At 44.9% G+C, this 21768-nt stretch overlaps 1 protein-coding gene across 2 annotated transcripts; it reads left to right on the forward strand.

The window, feature by feature from the left end:
* Window positions 1-14552: 14552 nt before the first annotated feature.
* On the forward strand, window positions 14553-20926 carry LOC138920333 (spermatogenesis-associated protein 31D4-like). 2 transcript variants are annotated; one of them, XM_070248412.1, is made up of 4 exons: window positions 14553-14844; window positions 15591-15636; window positions 16237-16297; window positions 16576-20926. In XM_070248412.1, the coding sequence occupies exons 1-4, from the start codon at window positions 14647-14649 to the stop codon at window positions 20783-20785; spliced, it is 4515 nt and encodes a 1504-aa protein (XP_070104513.1). In that variant the 5' UTR covers window positions 14553-14646; the 3' UTR covers window positions 20786-20926. The 2 variants fall into 2 exon arrangements, with proteins under 2 accessions (XP_070104513.1, XP_070104514.1); XM_070248413.1 differs by having other exon boundaries at window positions 14610-14844; window positions 15591-15972.
* Window positions 20927-21768: the final 842 nt, after the last annotated feature.

The raw sequence follows: 21768 nt of genomic DNA on the forward strand, positions 1-21768 counted from the left end.
ACATGGCACCACTCATCAAGCCATGCTGAGGTGGCATCCCACACAGCACAGCCAGAACGACATACAACTAGAATACACAACTATGTACTGGGAGCGTTTTGGGAGAACAAGAAGGAAAAAAAGATAGACAACAGATGTTAGCTCAGGTGCCAATCTTTACAAAGAAAACAGAAGTGTTGGAGAGGATGTGGAGAAAAGGGAGCCCTCAGACACTGCTGGGGGGAATGTAAATTGGTGCAGCCACTGTGGAAAACAGTACAGACATTCCTCAAAAACTTAAAAGTAGAATGACCAGGCATGACATCAGCATCACAGCGGAGTGAGCTCTTCCCTTAGACTCTCCTCCCTAAGAAACAATGAAAAGGATATTCATAAAGCAACAGAGGACAGGCACACAACACAAAAGACATCTGAGAGACCCATGCAGCCATATGTCTGAAGGTGGAGGTGCTGGACCCCCCCAGGAGGAAGAAGGAGGAAGTAAGGGGATCTCCCCTCCCTCCCCAGCAATGACCTAGGGCACAGGACCATGCACAGCTCTGAGAAAAGAGGGGCCTGGGGGGAGACTCTGTGGGAATGCCTTCACTCTCCAAGTTCCCTCACATCCCATAGGAAAGCTCCACAGAGGAGGCTAAGCTATTGTGGGGCTGTCTTCATGAAGCCAGCACGCCAGGAGGACAGACAGCGAGGGCAAAGAGAGAACACCCACGGGATGGCACATGCAAAAGAAGTGCCCCTCCCCCTGCTGGGCTCACAAGCTCAGCCAGACAGCCAGAGCAAGGGACCCCCTCTAGAGTGCCCGTGCGTACATTAGCAAAGCAGCAGCTACAAGCAGGCAATCGCAGATGGGTCCTGTCAGCATAGATTCCAAAGGACAAGCACAGACACCAGGGATCACAGCAGGCTCAGAATACACAGCTCCTGAACCTCCTCCAGTGGTGGCAGGTGGAATCTGCAACCAGATACTATCTATGCGAAGGCACAAACCTACCCCATCAAATAGTAGCAAGAAATATATTAATAGTCCAGACCAGAAGGAAACTGAAAAGCACCTAGAAATCAATCCTGAAGGCACACAAATTTACAATGTAAACGACAGAGAATTCAAAATAGCTACTAACATTAAAAAACTCGAGTTACAAGAAAATTCAGATAGTTCAATTAAATCAGGAATAAAATTAAGAAACAGAGGGAAGACTTCACAAAAGAGATTGACCCTATAAAGAGAAACCAATCAGAAATGTTGGAGATGAAAAACACAATGAGATAAAGAAAAATCTGGATACCCTGGATTACAGAGCTGACATTATGGAAGACGGAATTAGCAATCTGGAGGACCGAAATACAGAAAGGCTTCAGATGGAGGAGGAGAGAGAATTAAGACTAAAAAGAAACGAAGAAATTCTCTGGGAAATATCTGATTCAATTAGGAAATGCAACATAAAAACTATGGGTATTATAGAGGGAGAAGGGAGGGAGAAAGGAGTAGAAAGTCTGTTCAGACCTGGGAAAGGAGCTGGAATTACAAGTAAAAGACGCTAACAGCACTTCTGATTACATCAATGTAAAAAGACCTACTCCAAGGCATAGAGTAGGAAAACTGGCAAAAGTCAGTGACAAAGAAGAAATATTTTTAAAGGCAGCAAGGCCGCAGAAAATAACTTACAAAGACCATATCAAACTTTCAGGAGATTTCTCAGCAGAATCTTTACAGGCTACGAGAAGGTAGAAGGAGATATCCAAAATTCTGAAAGACAAAAACCTGCAGTCAAGAATACTCTATCCAGGGAAAAATATCCTACAGATATGGTGGAGAAATAAAAACTTTCCCACATAAACGAAAGCTGAGGTAGGTCATCGCCACAAGACACCCCAAACGGGAAATGCTCAAGAAGACCTTCATACCTGAAAAAGAAAAAAAAGAGTTCACAAAGCCTTGAGCAACGAGATAAATAGGCAGCCAAAGTCCGAAAATTGCAGCTCTCTACCAGAACAGGTTAGCAAAAACTTAATTACGACATTAAAGAGGAAGGGAAGGAAAACATCAAAAATAACTATCATCTTGTGATTTTAACCACAAAATCACTACACAAAACAGAATATGTTATGACCAACAAATCAGAGGAAGAGGAAAGGGATGGAACTGGCTTAGACCAAGGAAATGAGAGGCTATCGGAACATTGTATATCTCATCTACGAGATTTTTTATACAAACCTGATGGTAACCACTAAACAAATAATCAGAACAGAGACACAAATGATACGAAAAAAAGAAAACTGAGGGGCTGTCCCAGTGGCATAATGGTTAAGTTCGCATGCTCTGCTTCAGCCACCCAGGGTTTGCAGCTTCAGGTCTCAGGCACAGACCTATGCATCTCTCATCAAGCCCTGCTGTGCTGGCATCCCACATACAAAACACAGAGGAAGACTGCCACCGATGTTAGCTCAGCAACAATCTTCCTCAAGCTAAAAGAGAGGAAGATTGCTTACCGATGTTAGCTCAGGGCCAGTCTTCCTCACACACAAAAAAGAGAACACTGAGAAAACCATCATAGACAACTACCGAACTGAACTGGCAGTCCAAAATACACAAGACGAGAAACGAGGGAAATACAGAACTGGAAAACAAGTGATAAAATGGCAGCATTAAGCCCTTATATATAAATAATCACTCTAAATGTAAATGGATTGAATTCTCCAATCAAAAGACAGAGTGGTGGGATGGATTGAAAAACAAGACTCATCGATATGCTGCCTCCAGGAAACACTCTTAGCTCTAAAGACAAACACAGGCTCAGAGTGAAGGGACGGAAGATGATACTCTAAGCTCACGGCAAACAAAAGAAAGCAGTTATTGCAATACTTATATCAGACACAGTAGACTTCAAGATAAAAAAGGCAATGAGAGACAAAGAGGGGCAGCATACAATGATAAAAGGGACGCTCCAACAAGAAGACATAACACTTATAAATATACGTGTCCCCAACAAAGGAGTACCAAAGTACATAAAGCAACTATTAACAGACCTAAAAAGAGATATTAACAACAACATAGTAGGGGGCCCCAACACTCTACTTACATCAATGGATAGATCATCCAGACAGAAAGTTAACAAGGAAATAGTGGAATTAAATGAAAAACTAGACGAGATGGACTTAATACATATATTTTTCGATCATTCTATCCAAAAATAGCAGAATACACATTCTTCTCAAGTGCACATGGAGCATTCTAAGGACAGACCATATGTTTTGAAACAAGACAGGCCTCAATAAATTTAAGAAGATGGAAATCACATCAAGCATCTTTTCTGACCAAAATGCTATGAGACCAGAAATCAGCTACAGGAAAAAAGCTGGGAAAGTGACAAATATGTGGAGACTACACAACATGCTACTGAACAACCAAGGGATCATTGAAGAAATTAAAAGAGAAATCAAAAAATATCTGGAGACAAATGAAAATGAAAATACACCACACCAACTCATATGGGATGCAGAAAAAGTGGTCCTATGAGGGAAATTCATAGCAATACAGGCCCAGCTTAAAAAACAAGAAAGATCTCAAATAGGCAATCTTAAAATACAGTTAGAAAATGAAGAACCAACAAAGCCCAAAGTCAGCCGAAGGAGGGAAATAATAAAAATCAGAGCAGAAATAAATGAAATTGAAACCAAAAAAAAAAAAAAAAAAAACCAGCAGAAAAGATCAGTGAAACAAAGAACTGGTTCTTTGAGAAGGTATGCAAAATTGACAAACCCTTAGCCTGACTCTCTAAGAAAAAAAGAGAGAAGGCTCAAATAAATAAAATTAGAAATGAAAGAGGAGAAATTACAACAGATACCACAGAAATATAAAGGATTATAAGAGAATACTATGAAAAACTATATAGCAACAAACTGGACAATCTAGAAGAAACAGATAAATTCTAAAGACTCATACAACTTCCCAAAACTGAATCAAGAAGAAACAGAGAATCTGAATAGCCCGATCACAAGTAAAGAGATTGAAACAGGTAGCTTAGTGGGAAACTACTTCCCCTGACAAGGTTACCCACTCAAAGCTAACAGCCAACATCACCATTAATAGTAAAACACGGTATATTTTTCCTCAACACTGACTTGATTTCTACTATTTCTACTTCTCCTTTTCCTTTAATGCATGGATCCTGCTGAACCTTATAAATCCATTACAATATAAAGCGGGGAATGAATAAAGAGCTCACCTGAGGGATGTTCACTCTCTGGGGCTCCTGGGCGAGTACAGAGGACTGTGGTTCAGCTGAGGGGACAGAAAGGAGACAGGGGTCCTGAGATTTAGCTGTCTTACAGCTCTTAGATTCACCTCCTCAAATCTCAGCACCCCAGTTGGGGATCATCCTCCCCATAGGCACAGGGCCCTCTGGGCCTTGAAAAGGCACAAGAAGGATCATGGACAGGCAGCAACACCTGTCTTTGTGTGATTCTGAAATGACCATGGAGCTGAAATCTGCAGCTTTTTACTGAGTGAACACAAACTTTACTCGATTGATTTAACAATAACGCATGCGTCCTTCTGAATAACAGAAAGAAATCAAAACAGCCGATTAGTTGAATTAAAGTACGCCAAACGACAAGACACTATTCCTTCATTAAAGTTAACTTAGCAGAAAAATAACTCAGTATGCATCATTTATCTATTTTTCTCAGTAATATTATTTAACCCCAGGTATACACAATCCACGGAAAGCCTAGTAAAAGAGATGGGGTGATTTAAGGCAGGAATTTTTAACTGTTCATTTCAGCTGGGAAGTATTTCTCAAAAGGCCCTTTCGATAGATGCTGTTGGTAACTTACCTGTGAGAGAGTGAACTGTCACAAACTGCGTTTCCCTGGACAAGTCACTGAAATTTTCAGGCCCAATGTCTTTAAATCTTTCAAGAGTTAGAAGTAGGTGACCTTGGAAAACTCTTCACAGATCATCATTCTTGGATCCTGTGACATCAGGATAACGTCACTAATGTCACATGTGGTGGTGGACATGTGTGACAGCAGCGCATCTGTAAAGAGCGGGGGCCATTTAAGGGGACTGGAGACAGAACTTCCTCCCTCTGCCTGGTTGTCCCTTACCCCCAGACCTTGCCCTCACGGCTCTCCAACAAAGCAGCCTTTCCTGAGCAGCCTGCCCCTGGGCCACCCCAGCTCACCTCTTCTTCCCAGGGACGGCCCAGATGCCCCACTGTCACACAGTGTGGTGGCTCCTGAAGGTGGCATCATCATCAAGTCTGGTTCATTCTGGGCAGGGGGATCAAGACCTGCTTCTGATCTTGCAAATCTAGCATCTGCTCCTTTCTGGGCTCTTGTCTCTGCTCTGAAGCTCTGGAGAGAGGTCTAAGGTCAGAGGGACGCTCTCTTCCAGCTAAGACTCCCTCACAGAGGGCCCCTGCTTCCCGCCTCACAAGGGCTGGTTTGTTTCAAGGCAACTGGGACATGGATCTGAGAAATAAATTCATTTCAGGGGCAAAAAGCCTGACTCTTGGAATTCATTATAACATTAGACTTCAAGGACAGAAAGCCTGACGATGCAGAGGGGGCCAGACGCCTCTGTCTGACCCAAGGGACCTGAAGTGACACTAGAAATCCCAGGATACATGTGACACACGGTGGGATTCCATCCACATCCTTTCCTTAACATCCCTGGGGACGCAGGGACAGGCCACGTTCCTAAGTGCTGTGAAGGCTGTAATGCCAGTCTTGGGCAGGTGTGACATCAGACAAAGCCTGAGACTGAAGCGAAGCACACCTGCCCTCGAATCCAAATTCCCTGGCTGGGAGCTCCTGACTCGAGCACATCGGGCCACCGAGCCGAGCCTCGGTTTCTGGTGAAGTGGTTGTCAGGGTCCATTAAACTATCCAGTAAAACAACAAAGCGTCCTCTAACTATAACAGCAGTTGTCACTTACTTAAGGCTTCCGACCTGGCACTTGTCTAAAATAGTGATCTATGTTTCCAAACGTCGCCGTGAAACAATTATTAGTATTTATAGATGAGAACCCTGACTCTCGCCCAGGTTCCTTCTGTCGCCCCTGCTTACAGGTGACAGAGCTCGCACTGACCGGGCCTGTAGTGCTCCAGAGCTCGGGCTCCACCGCAGACCCACGGTCACCGTCCGCCTGATAAACGCACTCCTCCCTCCCGCACCCACCGCCGCCGACACGGGCTTCTCTCCGGTCGGGCTGCAGGCGGGCCGGTCACACGATCCTCGGGCACCCAGGACCGCCCCGAACACCTGCGCCCCGGGAGCCCGAGGGCCGGGGTCTCCCCCATCGGCCTTACCCGCTCTGGCGGCCCGCCCGGGTTTATACGCCGCCGCGGGGGGCGACGAGGTCTCAGACACTTCCTGCTCCCATCCCCAAGCACCGGCACACCCTTCCCAGCTAGTCCCTCGCCCTAGGTGCGCACCCTGCCTTTTCCGAGCACACCCCAAAGTTCCCCAACGGTTCTCTGGAGTCCTGAGAAGACGAACGAGGAGGCTACGGCTGCACATGCGCAGAAGGAGCGTGGCGTCCCCTTCCCAGAGTCCAGGCGGTGAACCTCACCTATTTAAAACTACATTTCCCCTAGGCTTCCGCGTCTACATTTCAAGTCACTCTTGGCCTTTCCGCGAAAGCGGGAGGATGGTGTTCTTAAATCTCTCCTGCCCAGGGTCCTCCGAGCCCGAAGAGGTTAAGGGTTAAGCCTGAACTCTGCTGTCAAAGGCAAAGTGTAGTCCGCTATTGGCTCCCGATTAAAACAGCATTTTTTGTTTTCATAAGTCATTTGGAGGTAGTCGGGGAAATTTGAATACGGATTGGATATGGAAAATATTAAAATATTACTTAGATGGTGTGAAAAAAATTGGGAGTTATGTAGGAAAATTGACTTTGTAAAAAGAAAAAGACATGACGACTGAAGTAGTTAAATTACATAGCTGTAAAATTATAATTTTACAATTTTTCAACCTGGGACCTAACCTCCACCCTGTTCCTTTACAGCCGCCGGACCCACCAACCCCTGAGCCCCATCCTGGCGCGCCTGGGGCCCAGTGTGCAGATTCTACTGAGGGTCTGCACAGGTGCTCCAGGGGTGGATGTTTATAGGAAATCTGTTGGGTTTCATACATTAACATTGCTTCTTGCTGATTTCTCTTATTGTTTCATAAATTTTTGTGTTAAATATCTTGGATTTCCATGCACATAGCGACAAGTTTGCTTGCTTTTCGCTGACCTTTATAATTCTTTGTCATTCTTTAGCAAATTACAGATAAAAGCACAAGAATGCTGGTTAAACTATATTAAATCAATCATAATAGACTTTCACATAAAGATCACGAAGGAGAGAAAGTGGTCACAACATATGTCACTTAACAAACATTTATTGAAAACTGACTGTACAATCAACATCATTCTAGGTGCTGGGATAGCAACATCAAATAAAAGAGAGTAAATTCCCTACCCCCATGGAGCTTATGATCAGGGTTGTTGTGGGGCCTATTAGTCAGGGTCCCCTCGAGAAACAGGTGTCAGTTGTCAAGAAACCATGGGACACTTGAGGAGAGTCTAATAAATAGGGCTCTAAAAATGTGGGTAGGGTTAGTGAAGCATCCTGTAACTAGTGTTGGTAGAGAGTTATTATCACCCCCAGGGCTGCAGTGAGAGTAGGTAACGTTATCAGAACTTAGCACAAGAGGCCACCCTTATGAGAGCTGTGGTCTTAGGAAGAGAAACATTGTGAATGCCCATTACATGGCTCAGCACGGAGAGCCAAAGGAATAAATACCCAACACCTCACTTGTTCTCTTCCCTCTGATATCCTATCCTCCGTTAAGCATTTATAAACCCCATTCAATACCTATTCTTAGAATTCCATCCACATATGTCTCTTCTAGACCTTTTTGTCACCAATTTTCCACTCTTATTCTTGTTTAGCCCCCTACTACCTGTCAACTCACTGAGCTACTGGACATAAATCAGTATAAATCGAAACTCAAGCACATGTCAGTTCTTCACAAAGTGAACTAAATATACCTCCTTGAACTCTACCCACTGGGAAGATTTTTTTCACCACACGTTTCAGAACCACCCCTAAGTGAGACTGCAATTGTAGCAGCCATAATTTCCAATGATGCCACCATACACTGGAAACCCAGTTTGAAGGAGAGTTGATGGGTATGTGGCCACAGGTCTCCCTTGGGGACTTTTGGGGAATGTTTAATTGTATATTCTTGTGACCAAGTTATGAGGAATTTTGTCAAAGGGACCCAGCCTTCCCTTTAGTCAAAGCCTCCTGTCTATAAAGTAGGATATATCAAGGATTTAGAAAGAGAATCTGAATCCCTGTTGTGGTGATTTGTGTTCGTTTTTGGCCCACAAGATCCAGAATTTCACATGCATATAGATATAGATCTCAGGAAGCATCTCAGTAGAATACCCATCTGTTTCATTTCAATGAACTTCATGATCCAAGAGCCACCACCACCGATCCCTTCATGTCACCACAAAAGATGGCTGCACATGAGAAACACTCTAAGAGTTTTAAAAAACATTTGTCAGTATCCCATTAGAGAAAATACATATTTCATTGGTATGAAATGCAACATGGGCTGCTCCTGAGTCCACACGGAGTATGCTCATATTGATTAATTTGAGCCTATCCAAACATAATTCATCCTTCCTAATCTAATATGATAAGGATCCACCCCCTTATGTGCTACCTGGTTTCTGCTTTGTTGGGCAAGATCTTGAGCTCCTTTTGTGGGTTTGGTTTTCTAATTTCTGGATTTCTTGCAGTTTTACTCTGAACATAGCTGGTTTTTTATTCCCATTATGGGCCTGGAGCCAGTAAGCAAGTTCGGACAGGGCCTGAGGATAGTGTGTATCCTCTTTCAGGGGTAACTTATACTAGGCTCACCCCTTCGGATTGAGAGAGAGAGAGAGAGAAGTGAGAGAGACACTGTCAGAATTCAGTTACTCTTCACTTCTTTTTCTAAGCTCCTCAAAGCAGTGACTTTTAGTATACCTTAAAGGCCTTAAAATTGCAGAGAGTGTGGCAGGTAGAACAAACTTGAACTGTCTAATAAGCCTCAAAGCTGTGCAGAGGCAAGTGTACACCTGCCAGGCAAAGTGCACAGAGTATAGAATATCTGTTCTGACCAAGCAGGAGTATATGTTTGACCATATCCCTCTCCTCTGATAATAACTTTGGGCTTCCTGGATGCTCGGTAAATCCACGTAAGTGAAGGAATACAATTTCTTCACCTTAATCTTGACCTCACACTGAGTCCATCCTAGCAGTAATTGGGGGAGGTGTACTTACCTGGCATTCACCCTCATATGGGTAGTGATCATTTGATAAAATATTGAGGAACATAATGTCCCTCTTGAAGATATTCTTGTATTCACACCTTATCTGAGTGAGTAATTGAGGCAATCCATTGAGAGCCCCAGTATATTGGATCACTTTTCAAACTGTTCAGACACCTCCATCTGGGAACTGTTTCTCTCTATGCCTGTCAATATTAGATTAGCTTTATCCTTTTAGGGTTTCATGCAAAAGGAATCATACAGTGTATTTTTGTGTGGCTTTTTTTTTTCACTCAGGATAATGATTTTGAGATTCATCGTATAGTTGAATACCAGCAACGAAGGAACAGCCTCACACAGGGAGAAACAACTGCTTATGAAATCAAGGGAGACTCATTGTGCCCAACGAGTTCAGCTATATCTGAATCCAAATACATGTAATCATTCCAATTTCCAGGTTCCCGGACTTTCCCAGTAAATGTCCCAAATCTCATCTAATACACCTCCTCAAATTGGGGATCTAATAGTTCTTGTAATTTTTTGAAGAAATAATGTCCCAAACTTCCCAAAGTTGATGAAACAATGTTAATTTACACATCCAAGAAGCTTACTGGACTCCAAGTAGGATAAATACAAAGATATAGTTTTACCTGGACACATCATAGTCAAACTGTTGGAAGCCACACACAAAGAGAAAATCTTAAAAGAAGAAAGAGCAAAACAACTGAACATGTACAGGAGAGCATCAACGTAAATAATATCTAACTGCTCATCAGAGAAAAGAGACCCTAGAAGGCAGAGAAATGGCATATTCAAAATACTGAAAGAAAACATGGTAACGAAGAATTTTTTTATCCGGCAAGACTATCCACTAAGTATAAAGGTAAAATAAGGACATTCTTAAATTTAAAAAGACTGGAAGAATTTCTTGATATCAGAACTGAATTGTGAGAAATACTAAAGGAAATTCTTTGGGCTGGAGGAAAATGACATCAGACAGTACCTCGAATCAGCTGGAAGAAATTAAGAGAGCCAGAAGTAATAAATTTCTGGGTTTTAAAAAAAAATCTATAAATATATTTTCTCATTTCTTCTGTTAAATTCTTTAAAAGACACGAGATTGTACAAAGAAATAATTGTAACACTGTAGTATTGGTTTTGTAACATACATAGATATAATATATATAAAAATAATAGCACAAGAGGGGAAAGTAATAGAGTTACATTGGAGGAAACATTCCATATTTCATAGGAATTAAGTTAATATTCGTTTGAAATAGACCATAGTGAGTTAAAATGCATATTGGAATCCCTAGCACAGACACTAGGAAAATAGCTCAAAAACAGTAAAAAATATTCAATAGAGGAATTAAAATGATGTCCTGAAAGATTTATTTAGCACAAAAGAAGTTAATAAAGGAAGGACAGAGAACAAAGAAGCCTGAAGACATAGAAAACAAATAGCAAAATGGTAAATGTAACTCTGATCCTATCAATAACTGCACTAAATGTGAATGGTCTAAAAAAACCCATTAGAAGACAGAGATTGGGAAAATGAATAATAAAGCAAGATCCAACTCTATGTGATCTACAAAAGACACATCTTAGATTCAAAGACAAACAGACGTTGAAACTAGAAGGATGGAAAAGACATATCATACAAATAGTTACCAAAAGATTGCTAGAGGGTTGTATTAATACTGGACAATGTAGATTTTAAAACAAGAAATATTATTGGAAGCAAAGAGGCACATATCCAAATGACAAAATGTCCATACATCAGAAAGATATAAAAATTATCAATGCTTACAAATGTAACTACAGAGCTTCAAGATACGTGAAGTAAAACTTGACAGAAATGAAAGGAGAAAGAGACAATTCAACAACAATACTTGGAAATTTCAACTGCCTCCTGTCCATAATGGATTAAAAAGAGGAAAGACAATCAGCAAGGTTATAAAAGACTTGAACAGCACTATCAACCGAATTAAATTAAGTGACGTGTATAGATCACTGCACTCAATGACTACCAAATACACATTCTTTTCAATAGCACATGGAACATGCTCCAGGATAGACCGTGTACTCAGCCATAAAATAAATTCAACAGATTTAGCAAGAATGAAATAATATAAAATATGTTCTCCAACCACAATGGAATGTGAGCTATCAAGAATGGACTATATCTGGGATATCCACAAACATTTGGAACTTAAATGACACCCAGCTGAATAACACATGAGTCAAAGAATAAACTGGGAACAAAATTTGAAAGTACTTTGAAGTGAATGAAAATTTAAAAAATACAATATCAAAGTCTACGGGATGTGCCTAAAGCAGTACTTAGAGAGAAATTTATAGTATTAAACACCTATAGTGGAAGAGAGGAAAGTCTCAAATCAATAATTTAAGTTCCTACCCTAAGAAAGGAAAGAAAGGAAAATAAACCAAACTGAAAACAAGCAAAAGAAAGGAAATACAAAAGATTAGAACACATGCCTGTGAAATACAAAACACAAAGATCAATAAAACCAGAAATTGGCTGTTTACCAGATAAAGTTGACAATCCCTTAGCTAGCATCCCCAAGGAAGAGAGAAGATAGAATTTAAGAAAATCAGAAATTATAAAGGGCCACCCACAGAGAAATTAAAGGATCATAAGAGCATATTATGAACAACTTTATGCCACAAATTAGACAATTTATAAGATATTGGCAAATTCTTAGATCCAAATTTCCAAAACTGACTCAAACAGAAATAGAAAATCTCCATAGATCTGTAACCAACAGGAAAATTAAATTAGTAATTAAAACCCTTTCAGGGAAGAAAAGCCCAGATTCGGATGACTCAACTGGTGAATTCCATTGACTATTAATGGAGAAAATAATCCCAATCTCTCACCATCTATTTCAGAAAATATCGAAGGAGAGAGCTGGTCTCACATCATTCTATTAGGCCAGAGTTACCTTGATTTCAACGGCAAGTGAAGACATCACATGCAAAGACAAGACCACTATCCCTCATGAATATAAATGAAAAATCCTGAACGATGTGTTAGTGAGTGATGTCACCAAGATGGGGGAGTAGGAGATCTTAGCCTCTGTCCTCCAAGAAAGATCAACAATTAGACTGCTACCTACCCATGGTCAAAAAGAGTTCTGGGAGAGCTCTAAAGCCCCCTTAAGAAACTTTAGCAACATAGCAGAACAAAAAATGTGAGAATAACCACACATAAAGAGAAAGAAGAACAGCTTCATTTTGCCTGCATCACCCCGTCCTTTAAGCTGGCATTACTCAGTGCTAAGAGGGAACTCCTCAGCTAGAAAGAGCTCTCCTTTCAGGGAAAGAGAGAGCAGAGTGAACGACCAGCGTCCCAGCCTTTCAGGGCACACGTGAAGTACCCACTTTGGTTTCCCCCCACCCAGAGACCGGCAAAGCAGAGAGGTATAGAGATGGCGAGGGACAGGGAAGAAGAGCAGGGTTTACCAATATCGGGCACACAGCAGTAAAGACCACAGTTGTGTGACCTGTTCTATAGATAACTCCAACGTGGAAGGGCAAGGGGAACAGTGCACTAAGAGAGATACACAGCTCTGTGGGAGCAGGGGAGGAGCAGTCTCTGAACACGTTCCAGGAAAGGGGTCACCTTCCACGCCAAGATGAACTTTGCATGAATAAAGATTTAAGTGAGGACAGACTGAGAAGAGAGAAGAGGGGAAGGAGGTGTCGACCAAATTTCATCCACCTGCAATTTTACCTACTCACATTTTATCTACCACGGCAAGAAGTTAGTATCTAATATTTTAAAATTACTTTTAAATACAAGTATTCGCCTACCAGTTATATAAATGGAGGTAAACACAAGAACAGCTACGATAGAAATGGCTAAAGTGGTTTCCACGGGGAATGGAAGTGGGGGGATAGAAAGGACTGGGGTTGTGAGGTTGGGGAGGGCCCGTCACGCTTCTTTATAAAGCCTTCAGTACTATTTGGTTTTAAAGGCACAAGTATGGATTCCTTAGATAAATATTAATTTTTAAGTGTGCCTTAAAGAATGAGTAAGGTTTCTACAAGGAGAGGGAGGAGGTGGGTATTTCTAGCAGAGGAACCAACATTAACAGAGAGAGGCGGCAGGAGAGCAGAGGGAAGAGCAGGTAACCCATTAGGATGACTGTGGAACACACCTCCCTGCGTGGGGACACATGAGCTGGTGCTTGACTGCAGAAGGCCTTGGATAGAAGGGCGCGTGCGCGCGCAAACACACACACACACACACACACACACACACACAGGCACTCATGTGGTTGTTGGCAGGAAGGCCATCAAGGGTATTGGGCAAAGGGGTGATATGCTGAGAACTGAGCTTTAAGTACAGCAGTGGTTCTCACCTTGGAGATTAACTTCCTTAATGGCCTCCCAGCTACATTTTAGAAGCCTTGAAAATGGTACTCCATTGTGTCATTGTCATCCACCACAGTCACGCACCACGTAACAATATTAACGATGTTTCGGTCACTGATGGACCACGTATGTGACAGTGGTCCCATACGGGTAGCACCACATAGCCTAGGTGTGTAGTAGGCTCTACCACCTAGGTTTGTGTAAGTACACTGTGTGATGTTCACACAGCAATGAAATTGCCTAATGATGCATTTATCAAAACATCTCCCTTTCATTAAGTGATGTATGCCTGTACTGATTTTAGTCTTGTGAATGTTGAATAATGAATTCTTCATTTCAATTATTTGAGTCAGCCCCACTGGCTGAAGACGGTAAAGGCTGACTGAAGCAAAAAACTAAAATTTGTTATTCAACATTCACAAAACTCAATGAGTAAAGAAGAACTTTAAGTTCTATATCAGGGTTCATGTAAGGCAAAAACATTCTAAGGGAAAGATGGATTTGAGGACATATATGATGCTGAGTGTAAATGTCTGAGTACAAGCAAAAATTCCAGGGAGCATTTCAGACTTTCGAGGCAGTGGAATTGGTGAAACCAAAGTCAAGCTCTCCAAACAGTAAAGGGGGCCCGGGTAATATCTGGAGTACAGATGGAACAGGCAGAAAATTTCATTAATGTAATTGTATGATGTGATGAACGGACAGAGTTGGAAAATAGGATGGCAGGGGAGGGCCCAGGATGGATGGAGAGCTCAGCTGGGCTGGTGGAGGGAAGGGGCCATGGGCACACCCTCTGCATGTCCCCTCCCCCACCCTCTGAAACCCTTTGTGACTCTTGAGTGCTCTGTGATGCAGGCCTGGGATTATAGGCAAGTGCGGACACTCTCAGAGCTCAGTTGCCTCAGGCAGCCTTGCGATTCAGAAAATGGAGTTCAGTCAATGGAATGTTCTCTCATTTCTGAATAGCCATATTGAGTTGTTTTTGAGCATCTGCTCAACATTCTTAGATAGCGACCACAACCTCACCATCGTGTGTGGGTTGTGCTTGCTTCTTCTGTTCCTGTGCTTCCTGGTGGGGATTCCATCTTTACCAACCTTCTGGAAAACCAAAATCTACCAAAAGGTAAGGATCCCTGGGCAAGCCACCAACAGGGATTTTTTATTGTTGTTTCCATTTCTAGTCCCCCATTTTTAAATGAGTTGGTCCAGAGAGACTCCTAAGGTGGCAAGTCTGAATAGAGGATAGAACGTCATCCTTCTAGGGGAATAGGCCAGGCAGGACTAGGGCTTCAGCTGGGACTGTTTCCCATTTAAAACTCACAGACCATCTGGGTGTGGTGGAGGATTCCTGGATAAAATCCCATCAGTGACTTCACGGCCCTGCATTAGGTTATTTAGAGAGTTTGGGATCTGTGTAGGAGGACACTGTTCCCAACACTGGATCATGAGTCACGTTCCCATGTCGGGCGTCGTTCGACCAAACCGTCCTTTGTGTTGGGCAGATCAGGAGAGCAGTGCTGAGCCTCTGAGCAGACACTGGAGTGTGAGCTCTGTCCCAGGATACAGGGGCCTATCTGAGGAAGCACAGATGTGACTGTGGGCCTCAGAGTCTATGCCCTCCTTGAGCAGAGGACTTCTGACTGAGAAGATCAAGTGTGGACTCTAGCCAAAAATCCTCCTTCGAGTTTTTCAAAGAAGGAAAAATTGAAAGTATCTTATCACCTTTAGAAATTCAGAAAGGGAAAGAACACAAAGTGCTAGCAATAAAAATAGAGAGTGACATGAATCTTGGATGAATATCTGAGTTTCCTAGAGAGAGGAGCAAGACAACTAAGTCCTCGCTCCTCATTCTTTGCTTTTTGTTCTCAGCGTCAGGGCAGAGCCAAGAGGAGAAGAAAAGGTGGAACATCAAGTGGTAAGGTTCCAGCTATCCCACCTGAGCTCTCCAAGGGTGACCCTTCCTGTCCTCTCCATGAGGTCCCAGGTCCATGGTCTCTGAGGATGTCAGTCGCTCGATAGAGTCCCTCTCAGAAAAGAGAGGCCTCAGAGGAAAGGCTCATGGGAAGGTAGTCAGAACCCGAGACATTTCTCAGACTCCTGCTCTGCCCAGCTCTGGGCATGAAGCAGTGATGGGCCTGGACAATGGGTGTTGCCCAGTGCGTGGCCGTGGGAGACGTCAAGAGTCAGAACTTCTGTCTCCTGACCTTGAGAGACTGCGTTGACTTCCTGGATGATCAGACTCCTCTTTGAGGTAACCATTGACCTATGTTCCTCACATGGTGGTTTTGAACATCCCATGGGATAATGTATGTGACAGTGCTTTATAAACGAAGCAACAAACACATGTGAACCTTATTAATATTATCATTGACCGTTTGACCACATCTACTGATTCTTGGGGCTTTCAGAGTTAACATCCCGTTAATATCCCAAGGGTCTCCCCTAAAGGGACTCCTGTGTAACACCTATGCTTCTACCTTTATTACATGTTTAATTCACTCTTCTGATTTCCCAGGTTGGAGAAATTACCAGAGGGAAAGAGAGGAGAAAAGGAGGCTAATTTCTATTCTGAAAAGGTGACTAGTCTTTTCTTTCCTGATCCCTCTTTAACATGTTCTCTGCAATTCCAGGGATTCAGTACAGCCTGCAGTAGTCATGGGAGGGGTTTGCCATAGGAACGGGTATGTGAATGAAGGCCTTGGGGTGAGGGCTGCTGAGTGTATGGTGAAGTCATAGATGTGGGGCATTGTGAAGGGGCAGCAGGCTTCAGGTGGCCCCTCCCCTGACAGGCCAGCAGGTCCTCCTTTCCTTGTTCTGGTCCTGGCTACAGTTTTCTACTTCCTGTCTCCCGCAGGCCCCTAGGCCGGCCTCTCGATACCACCCGCTTTCGTCAACTATTATGCCCAGACCCCTCCTGTGAGGTGTGTAATAGCACAACTGCTGAGATCAATCGGCTCCTGGAGGACCTGGAAGATGATACCGCCTCTGTGTCCTCTATGGCTTCCACAGCTTCTGGGACTGAGTCATCATTCACTCTGTCCTCTGCCTTCTCAGAAGTCCCTCCAGGAGACCTAACACCATCCCCTCCACCTGACCCTTCCCCACCGCCCCCCTCCGTTCTCTCACCTAACCCGACGACACCCTTAGCTGGCTTTCTTTCACCCTCACCACCGGGTCACTCTATGCCACCAGAGCCTTCTCCTCCCTTGGAGTCCAAATTCCCAGCAGACCATTGCCCACCCCAACCCCTTGCCCTTCCCCCTCTCCCACCACATGACACCCAGGCAACGGGTCCTATTCTCCAACCAGAGACCACTCTGTCTCTGAATACGATCTTCTCTCTTGACCGCACCCTTTCCCAAGATATTAACCCCTCACCAAATTTGTCCCAGATAATCAATCCCACTGATTCACTGGCTTGTCATCACACACCACCAAGCCTGTCTGTCTCACCACCGACAGACCACCCTTTAACTGTGGCTCGATCTAAATCGGTTTCCATCTTACTGAAGTCTGTTCCAGAGAACTCATCTCCAGATAGCCCTGGCGGGTTGTCCACTTATGTCCCAACAATCAGAGGCACTGACCATTCAAGCCTGTCAATTTCAGAATTATCCTGGTGGCAAGCTTGTGCCAAAGACTTGTTCTTAGCACCTTCCACCTTGGCACCATGTGCTTTTAATCGAGAGTTTCTTGCTCTCCATTCTTCAGAGTCCTCTCTGGAGAGACACCCTACAGCTAACCTTATAGAGCGTGGTAACCTCTCATTTCTCAGCCCTCATGTCCTGGCACTCCTGGAGAGACAAGTCCGAAAGAGGAGTGATTTCCTGATGTGGAGGGAAAAGGAGAAGGAGAAGGGTTCTTTTCCAAAAAAACTTAGGCCAGACTACCCACTAAATCCTTCGCGGAAAATGCTAGAGTCAAATGCTGATGAGTGTGACTCAGCATTCTCCCTTCCTTTTTGGAGCAGTGCAGGCAAACCAAAGGAGCTGCACATGCATGGGCAGCCCCCATATCCTAAAATCTTGGAGGACCATTTACAGGAAAAATGTACGCAGCTCTTCTGGGGTCTCCCATCTCTGCACAGCGAGTCCTTGCCCTCTGCTATCCGTGACTCAAGTGACTGCACCACAATCTTCCTTTTCAATACCATCTCAAATGCCTCCATGGGCCAAGAATCCCCGGTACCTCTCCATCGCCCACCTCCATCCTTGCCTGAGATCCAGCCCCAACCCTTGCCTCAAACCCTGCCCCAATCCCAGCCCCTACCTCTCACTCAGGTCAAGTCCCAGGCCCACCTTAAATCCTCACTCCCAATCCTACCATCTGGTCCTCTACCCCAGAGAAGGATCTGTGGAGTGTGTCACCATAGACCCCGGGATGAATCAGAGTCTCTCACCTCATCTGAAATTCAACAACTGGAATGGAAAGTGTTGCAGAAGCAACAGGAAAGTTTGTGGGGTTCGCCCTCTGTAGTCCAAAGATCTCAGGAGGAATTTTGTCCTTCAGCTCCCAACTTCCCTTACCATCAGGCCTCCCAGGCCCATGCCTCCATCTCCACCCTTCCCGTAGAGTTTCCTCTCAGTGATGAGCTGAGGAAGAAACTGGAACATCACCTTCGAAAGAGGCTCATCCAACACCGGTGGGGCCTGCCCCGCAGGATCCGTGAGTGTCTGTCACTGATGATGCCTCCAAGAGATTTCTCAGAGATAGCTAAGTCAGAGAGCAATCGTGGACTCTCACGGATCTCGGTGAACAAAGATCTAAATGTTGGATTGAGCCAATCCAAAAGCTTCCATGACAGGGGTTCAGAACTGCTTCAGGGAGAGAAGGAGATGGGGAAGGATCAGGGGCATAGCCCAGAGAACGGCCCAAAAGCTCACCTGTTGAGTGACCCAGAGAGCTCTTCAGATAAGGATCCGGCATATGACTCTGAGAAAGACCTAAATAGTCACGTGGCAAGTCTGTCAGGGAAAAATTCAAGGGCCTTGGAGGAAAGTCTAGATCAGAAACAACTTGAAAATGTCCTCAAAGCACATTTGAGCAAGAAGTTTGAGGAAATCAGTGAGGCTCGGCTCCCTGGGACGGTGCGCAGTTCATGGCATGCTAGCAAGCAGACATTGCTGCTTTCTGACAAATCCCGCACCCAAATAACACAGAGGAGTCTGCCACCTTCAGTGGGTGGGGACTCCTCCCTGAATACCTTCCAGGAGCTTTGCTTCATTGATTCCAGTGCCCAACAGATGATGGAAACCCATATTAAAAGCTTTCGTATGACGATGGAGTGGGGCCTTCCCTGCAGGGTCCTGGAATCCATACAGGCGTTTAAATTGGAAGATGCTGCATCCCAGTCCTTGCCCTATTTCTACTGCGCCCCCTCAAATAACCCAACTTTGGAAGTGGACTCCAAATCCAGGGGCTTCGAGCCCCATAGAGGAAGCTCTAAATCCGCTCTTCAAGAAAAAGCGGAAACAACAAATTCAGCCCTGGTCCTGGATCGTCTTTGCCCTGCTACTTCACCTATGGGCAGGCAGGGACAAGGGGTGCCGAGACAATCACCCTCTGGTATCAACCAAGAGATTGCAGAGGTTGTTCAGAGGAGTAAGGGTGCCAGGCAGACTCATCTGCCTGTCACCTGTGGCATCACAGGCAAAGCGAGTCAGAAATTTACTCAGCTAGGCAACAGATGCCCCCCAGAGCTGCCTGCAAGGCAAGCTGGTGCCAAACATGAGACAAAGGATGAGAGAGTGAGTCCCAGTGATAGAAGAGCAGGGCGACAGGACAAAAAGATGAAGTCGGAACCCTTTTCCGTGCACAACACGGCCAGGGACATATTCAGGGCCAAGGAGCTCAACGCTCTGCAGTCAAAAACTGGTAATGTGTTGACAACCAGCAAGCCAGGAAGCTCCCAAATGAGACGTGGGAATCACAGTAAAATAGAAATTACTGGGACCATTGAAAGCCCTGCACCAAAAAGACAAGCTCCCCAAGACCCGAAGTCATCGGATCTGAAGGAACATCTGTTGAGGGAATTAAAGTCGAAACTAGAGAAGAGGAATCAGAGCCAGGTCCAAGGCCAACACACTGACAGGTCCCCTGCCTCAGAGAGCTTGACTTACAAGGCCTCACTGACTCATGCCCACGGTGTCTCCCCTGGGGACATGGGAGCTTCCCAGGTGCTGCATGTCCATCTGGAGGACAGTGGGATCAGCAGGCAGCAGCGGCAGGAGCCTTGGGTCCCTAAGAAAGACCTAAAGAGGTACGAGGATAAGAAATTCCCACCAGCTACAATGAGAGTGAGCCCTCCGGGCCCCAACAAAGAAGAGCTTGGTGGAGGGGATGCAGGGTTGGGGACATCCCAACCTACCAGAAAGACTTTCGCTACTCAGATCACAGCATCAGAGGGGACGCTTGGGAGCAAGTCTTCCCACACCTCATCACAGAAGGCACAGCCTCCTCCTGAAAGTCTGCTCAGAAAAAAGATGAACCACATTTTTCAATGGCTTCGTCCTGGGACAAAGGGCAAGAACCAAGAACATCCCCAGGAAAAGGGCAGCCCCATATCATCTGCACAGAGCAGAGGCCTGGTTAAAGGGAGAGCTGCCGTTACTGGGACCACCACGGCTCAGAAGACCAGGACGGTCCCTGGGAAGTTCCCAGTGGAGAAACTGGGGCAGCGTTGTGCAGCAGAGGTCACCCGCCCTCAAGAGCCCCTTCCTTCCCTGAGGAAGTTTGTGAAAACTTGGCAGAAGGCCGAAGAACAGGCCCAGGCAGAGCCCGTCCAGGGGCATCCTTCCAACTACAGGGCTCCCTCCTGTAAAGTGCCAAACACTAAGTCCTGCCACCACGTAGAAGTTGTCTTTGCTGGCCAGAATTATCCTACATGTTCTAGACGGATCAGAGACCAGAACAGACACCCTCAGAAAGTCATGGCGTTTAAAGATCAGCTCTTGGATCAGAAGCGTCCCTTATCTGTGCCCCGCAGGGAGCATGTGCCCCATCCAAGCTCCACCTGCAGGCGTCAAGCCGGCCCAGGGGCCTCCAGCTGTTCTCACCACTGCTAAAGGCACTCTGTTTAGGGACCCGTCTCTATGTCAACAGAAAACGCTTTTCCAGCGTTTCGAGAGCGGAAAATTTCCCACCGCAAAATCATTCCTTCTTGTGGAGAATATTAATTCTCCCCAATAAATGATTCTCTAATAATAGTGATGTCTTTTCTGCGTCCTGTGTTGGGGGCATGGGTTTCAGGTAACTCAGGGCTTGTGCTTAGGGAAAAGGAGGAGTGAGTTCAGCTCTTACTGATTGCTTCCTCTGGCTTCTAAAAGGTCACCGGTGCTCTGGAGCTCTTGTTGACCAAGAGATCTCACGTGCCCCCAAAAGCCCACTTCCTCCCTGATGAAGTTTGAGGAGGTGGGCTCTGCCTCCTGCCTCTTCGCTTAGCCTTAACGAAAGTGTAGAGCAGCCCACACCTCCCGCTCACTGAATGTTTTACATCCTTCAGAGAGTAGGGAGGACAGGTGTTCTCTATCCGAAGAGGGTCAAGAATAGGTATGCAATTCATAAAACAACAATGAAGAAAAAACAGTGGCTTCATCATGATTTAGAGGTCAGTGACCAGAGGACCCCACAGGTGGGTGAACCCTGAATGGGATTTGGGGGGGTGGGGGAGGGTATTGCTGCAGTGGATCCTGGGCTGGTGGGGGAGGGGCTAGGAACAGCACAGACACGCCTTAAGAATCTGTCATGTGAGTCATATTAATGTGTTAGGGAAGAATACTTTAAACTTTACATTGAGGTTTCCCTACTGGAAAGGCACCTGGGGGAAGTGGTTCCCCTCTGTAGGTATTTCTTCAGACTGCCAAATGATGTTTTGTTGCGGAGCAACAGCATCCCTCAGCTGCCAGTAGTAACAATGTTGACCAGGTAGCCACCTACCTCCCAGGATAAAATAAAGCTGAGAGTAAGGAAAAGATGACTTGGAGTAAGCGAGGAGGGAAGAAAAAATGAAGAGGGGAAAGAAGGACCTTGCCGGTAGAACAAAGCTTTA

The sequence above is a fragment of the Equus caballus genome, chromosome 23 (genome assembly GCF_041296265.1).
Source record: "Equus caballus isolate H_3958 breed thoroughbred chromosome 23, TB-T2T, whole genome shotgun sequence".
Taxonomy (NCBI): domain Eukaryota; kingdom Metazoa; phylum Chordata; class Mammalia; order Perissodactyla; family Equidae; genus Equus; species Equus caballus.

Excerpts from the sequence above, each read along its gene's own strand:
- LOC138920333 (XM_070248412.1), top strand. The coding sequence starts at position 14,647 with ATGGAGTTCAGTCAATGGAATGTTCTCTCATTTCTGAATAGCCATATT. Across the intron at positions 15,637-16,236 it reads AAAAGGTGGAACATCAAGTG|GTTGGAGAAATTACCAGAGG; the intron begins GTAAGGTTCCAG and ends CTGATTTCCCAG. Across the intron at positions 16,298-16,575 it reads CTAATTTCTATTCTGAAAAG|GCCCCTAGGCCGGCCTCTCG; the intron begins GTGACTAGTCTT and ends TGTCTCCCGCAG.